The sequence below is a fragment of the Lolium perenne genome, chromosome 5, assembly GCF_019359855.2.
Source record: "Lolium perenne isolate Kyuss_39 chromosome 5, Kyuss_2.0, whole genome shotgun sequence".
Classification (NCBI taxonomy): Eukaryota; Viridiplantae; Streptophyta; class Magnoliopsida; order Poales; family Poaceae; genus Lolium; species Lolium perenne.
Window position 1 is genome coordinate 171,230,040 of NC_067248.2, and position 5,418 is coordinate 171,235,457.

The following is a 5,418-nucleotide window of genomic DNA, read 5'->3' on the forward strand; positions in this document are numbered from 1 at the left end:
ATTTTCAACAAAGAAGGTAAGTAAACTCAAAGCAATTCTTTTCATGGAAAAGAAGGTAGTAACCAAGCAACCCCTTGGATGCACTGATGAGCCAGGATAGCATCTTTGTATAGTCAGATCTTCAGTAACAGTCACAGATATAAAATATTTCTGGCTCTTAGAACAACCTTGTCAAGATTTATCTTTTCATGCATCTGGAGTTGATACTGGATGTAGTGAGCCTCAAGCAACATGATTTGTACTGTTTTAAGTGGAAAGGTCAGCTAATGAAAACTTACAATTTTAAGTGAATGAAGAAAAAAAACATAGCAATGAAGCTTGTTTCAAAAAAAAAAAAATATATATAGCAATGAAGCATACCTCTCAAAAAGAGTTTCACTTTCATAACCTCATAAGCCATATTCCAGTCTGAATGCTGGTACGGCAAACATATTTTCAGGAATCCAGGATGACCATGATATGATGTAATTCCTGGTTTTCAGATGGATGTTATCCAATCAGAGTTTAATCCTACACCTGCTTAAAGTGAGGATTACCACAGAGAAAGGAATGCAGGACGACAAGGTTGGTTGGTTCAGAGGAGCAGTACTCTAGTAGTTCAAATTTCACAAACTTTGAGTATAACAGTCTATACTGATCTGAAGTTGCAATGTTTACCAACTTGTATAATTACCAAATGAAAAATACAAAAGCTATGAATTTGAAAATTAGTTTTTCCAGGATTATAGAATGCTCTACATATATTTGGTGGATTGATTTTCGGTGTTGTGTGTTGGAACATGCTGATGTTCCTCTCGTGCCACACAATCAAAACAGTCCTGGACATATTGTTATTTTCATCAACTAAATGCACCCTTAGTTTTTCGTGCTAGTGCCGTGATTAACATCCAATGATGATACACATGTTCCAGTGAATACTGGGTTAATTTGCAATAGACAATCCTACAACCTCCACCAAAATTGTCTATAAACTCATGCAAGTCATATAAGATCTGAATCAATCACTTGGTACATGTACGACATGTCGTTAACAAAAAAAAATTATCAGCAGTGTTTTATACCGACTGGCACCGACAATGTGAAACTTTGGTAGGACTGATTTCACCCAGTTAACCCAGGTTACAATGTATTTATATGTAATTTAATCTGAAGCAACATAGCCTTTCTGCCCCTCTTGCAGCCTTGCACACGCACTACCTTCCCAAGAGAGGGTATCTTTATTTTAATTAAACCAAGGCAGACCACCATGCTTGTTTACTATATCAAGAATACTACTCAGTAGTCACAAATGCAAATAGGTTGCTCCCAGATGAACATACTACTTTTGCAAGTATCATGTTCTGAACTGAGGGCCTTGTGAGGCTCAAGCAGCCACTTAATCAAATTCGAGAGGCAAAAAACGTACTGTTAGTCTGTATTAACACCCTCCAACTTTACAACACTAGTCACCCTTGCCTTTGAAAAGAGGCGAGAAAACAGAGAACCTTTATATATCACAAAGGCCAATGTGAAAAAAACATGGGGAAAAGAGAAGACGAGAGTTAATGAAGGGAAGGCGCAATCAGGCACATTGTGATTGTGCCTTTGATGAGCTCAGATCAGTCAGTCCAGCAGAGAAGCATGACGACGCAGCGGCGGATGATGTACAGCCTGGCCTTCTGCTCCCTCAGGACCTTCTGCAGCCTCCCCGTATGCTTCTTCTTCCCCTGCTCCATGGCTTCCACCAGCTGGGAGCAATGCAGAAAGTTTGGGTGCGCTCCAGAGGTATTCTCTTCAGATGTTGTGGACTTGTGGTACTTGAATGGGAAGATCCAGTGGTGCAAATCTTGGTTTATATAGAGGGGCAAGGGTATGTGCTGCAGTATCTCGATACTGTCCCCAATCCTCCACCCCACCCCACCACACCCCACCAAAGCCGCGTGCAGTCAACACTTTGGAGCCTTAGAAGGGACACTTCTGAGTCCAAATGCATGCTCCTACTATTCAATTAGCTTACGATAAGGGTTAATTAAGAGGGGAAGAAGAATACTTACTTACAAATGTGATCATGGATGTATAGATGGACCCTTGATAGCACAGTACTTAGGGGGCATGATTGAGGACCGTGCGCCGCGCCGCACAGCGCCGCGGACAGGATCAAGTGACCATACATGCCCTGCAAGCAAGAAAGGCAACCATGGGTTACTTGTTTAATGCCCCCAAGAAAGGCTATTCATGGTCCTCAAGCAGTCAAGCTTACCAGACAAAAATGCAGGTTTGTGCTGCTCAAGGCTGCTGCTTAGCCCTTAAAACTGCTTAAAGGGCACCGACGCACTGTAGCAAGTTAGCAAAATTACAAAGCCAACAATGAAGAGATTTGTCATGTGCATTGCTCATACTGAATACAACAACACTAATCAGATCCATGCTTACTAGTTCTCTCTCTGTCTCAGGACGTGTTGGAATTTCCTCACTCTAGACTAGACAGGTCTAGATTGCATATATTATCCTTTCTGGCATGGGAAAGGACAGGTCAAAGAACTCAGACAATTCACAGAAGCATACATATTAACATAAAATCCAAAGGAAGTCTTGGTACACATCTGTCGATCTAGTGGTACACCTAAACCAACAGATAAATTACAAAGCAAAAAAATGCTTTGCATATTCTTCCAGATCACATTCCAAGAGGGTTATGTTGACACTAGACAGCACTGATGACCTGATCATATGAGCTTCCAAAGTTCATCAAATAAGACAGAACTTAAATAGTTAACCTTTCAACTTGTTGAAGCGACACAATCAAGGATCCTACGCTAACCATGCAAGTACTCATAAATAGGCCACTGCAAAGAGGGCAAGATGATAAACTGAATGGTCATTAAATTAAACGATAGGCACTCAGCATTAGGTAACTAATCCACTTGTAAACACGACCAGAATATGGCAGAGCATGAGTAAGCACAAGTTGAATTGCGGGAATGGTCGGTACAGGGTCCGAGTTTCATACCACATCTTGTTGATGGTGACTAGCCCTACTCAAATGCTATAAAGATCTCCCTTTCCATCGCCAAATAAATGCTAATCGGCTGCCAGGCATGTTTAATGGTGACCGTGATCCAGAACTCCCTTTGAACAGACCTCTAACATTCAGAAGCAATGGTTTGTCATAAACCATCATGGACGAGAACAAAAAGGAAGAGTTAATCTACTGTATACCATAAGTAGTCAAGTGTCCCCGCAAAAAAAAAAGTAATCAAATGCTAAAGGAAAAGTGATGGAGTCAAGTATATTTTCTCATACCTGCAAACACAGATAGTATGCTCTCATTTCCTTTCCTCTGAATGCAGATTCTATATACCGTTAGAGAAACATGTTAGTCATCATGTTCTAAATTGATTAATGTATTACTTTCGTTACCAAATGATCAGACACAAGAAAAAGAACTTAAAGATGCTCATGATATCAAGATTCAACACTCACTGACTATGACCAAAAATGCTGGTTAACATGAGACAGTGCTTGTGTGCTACATGACCAGCATTGAGACATTTTTTGTCACATGCCTGACTGGCATTCATACAGAAGATACAACACTAGGTCAACCAATGTTGCATGCGCCGATAATTATCAATCATAAGTTCATGACCGTTGAAACTAAGTCGACACTAAATTCAGAAAAGTTAGTACAGGCCTATGCTAAGAAAAGATGCAAACCTTTTGATTTACCAACAGTTAAGCTATAATACATAATACATGATGCAGAAAATACAATCACTGTAGGAATTAAGTTGAGAGTCCCAGAAATCAACGCGGGGAGAACCCTAGAAAGTGGCAGGCAGAAGCAGCAGACAACCCGTGCACAAGAAAGTGCCCTGTGTTTTGACTGGAAACTAGGTAAAATACATGGAAATCTAGTAAAGAGCACGGCATCAAACGGCTACAATGTCCATAAGGCAAGCACCCCCACCAAAGCACACACACACACAGAAGGCTGTTTTTTCTAATCGCCCAGAATAAGGTACGCTCAAAAGTACTTTTAAGTCAAAAGATATGCTGGCTGCACGGATGATTCGAGTATTCATTCCATCCTTCCTAGCAGCTTCCGAACAGACCGAGACGACATGAGGAAATCTCCAAGATACTTGAATATGAGATCTCTATAAACTCTTTCCAACTCTTTACCGGCACAATCTACCGACAAGAGGATATACTACAGTACTGCTACCACATATTGTTTAATTAAGCAACTCCAAGAAGATCTGGGCACTGCAAGAAGATCACAAGTATTCTCCCAAGGAAATCAAACAGACAAATTACACTGATGTGAGATATCCAAGTACCTCAATGGAGAAGCAAAACGAGAGAAGGCAATAAAGTAAGGTACCAGCCGCAAGCAGTAGTACCAGATACCAAGAACCTTCATCAGAACCATGCTCAACCACTACTGAATCTGCAGATTTCTACACGTATGCAACAGGATGAGCTGTATGTTATCTGAAACGATCATATCCATCAACAAAATCAAGCGTTCTGTCGGCGACAGGAACAATAACCCACATTCAGATGCAGAGATATGTCCCCTTAGATTAGATAAAACGAGAAAAGGAAGTATTAGCATAGTTGCATGGGAGGAGGGGCGCTGCATGCTCCCCTCGTCTATAAAACCACATCCTCCTTACAACTTCTGCACCACAGCAAGCTACAACCAGTAACAGCACCAGTCCACCACCACCAGAGAGCAAACTCTCCTATTTGAACACATTTCCTCATAACATCGAGTTAAATGAGGAGCCAAGGCCAACAAGGAGGAAGGGTGACCAGAGCTCTCAAAGAGCACAGAGCCAGGCTCTACATCATCCGCCGGTGCATCGTCATGCTCCTTTGCTGGCATGACTGAACACCAAGCTGCATTTTCCTCCATGGGATCCCTCTAGGGTCCATGCATGGAGAGGTTGCACTTGGCTAGGAAGCTATGAGTTAGTTAGGAGTAGAAACTAGGAAGGAGCTCTCATGCTCATGGCACATTGCACTCAACAAAGCTTGGTAGACTAGACATTCTAACAGTTGTTTCGTTATGGTTATTTTTTTTCTCCACCTTTTTCCCTTTTGCTGTCTCTTAGGCAGTGGGGTATGTGGTTGTTCTATCCATTTGGACATGTTGTGCGGTGTACCCATGATCTGATTAGAAATGATTCAGCAATAGAAGCAAAGTTGATCTTGAACTCATGTAACACTTTTTTATATCAAATGAATGTATATATTTGTCTTCTTCAGTTGTGGACAGTGGACATAATACAACTGCAGCTGCCGATGAACTTTTAATCCTAATATCTATCCCTGTGTAGCAATGTTTTATAGAAACAACTGAGGGGAGCATAAACACTAGCTCAACATGAACTTACAGAATGAAAATAAAAGAATAGTTACAAAACTTAT

The 5,418-nt window shown here is 41.1% G+C and overlaps 2 protein-coding genes across 2 annotated transcripts; one reads left to right on the plus strand and one right to left on the minus strand.

The window, feature by feature from the left end:
- Positions 1-1,469: 1,469 nt before the first annotated feature.
- Positions 1,470-1,859, minus strand: LOC127298000 (small polypeptide DEVIL 8-like). Its single transcript, XM_051328011.2, has one exon. The coding sequence runs from the start codon at positions 1,713-1,715 to the stop codon at positions 1,599-1,601; it is 117 nt and encodes a 38-aa protein (XP_051183971.1). The 5' UTR covers positions 1,716-1,859; the 3' UTR covers positions 1,470-1,598.
- Positions 1,860-4,439: 2,580 nt separating this feature from the next.
- LOC127298002 (small polypeptide DEVIL 4-like) lies at positions 4,440-5,197 on the plus strand. Its single transcript, XM_051328012.2, has one exon. The coding sequence runs from the start codon at positions 4,766-4,768 to the stop codon at positions 4,877-4,879; it is 114 nt and encodes a 37-aa protein (XP_051183972.1). The 5' UTR covers positions 4,440-4,765; the 3' UTR covers positions 4,880-5,197.
- The last annotated feature ends 221 nt before the right edge of the window (positions 5,198-5,418 follow it).

What these genes read in the sequence shown, in the direction of transcription:
- LOC127298000 (XM_051328011.2), bottom strand. Translation starts at nt 1,715, where the DNA reads ATGGAGCAGGGGAAGAAGAAGCATACGGGGAGGCTGCAGAAGGTCCTG.
- LOC127298002 (XM_051328012.2), top strand. Translation starts at nt 4,766, where the DNA reads ATGAGGAGCCAAGGCCAACAAGGAGGAAGGGTGACCAGAGCTCTCAAA.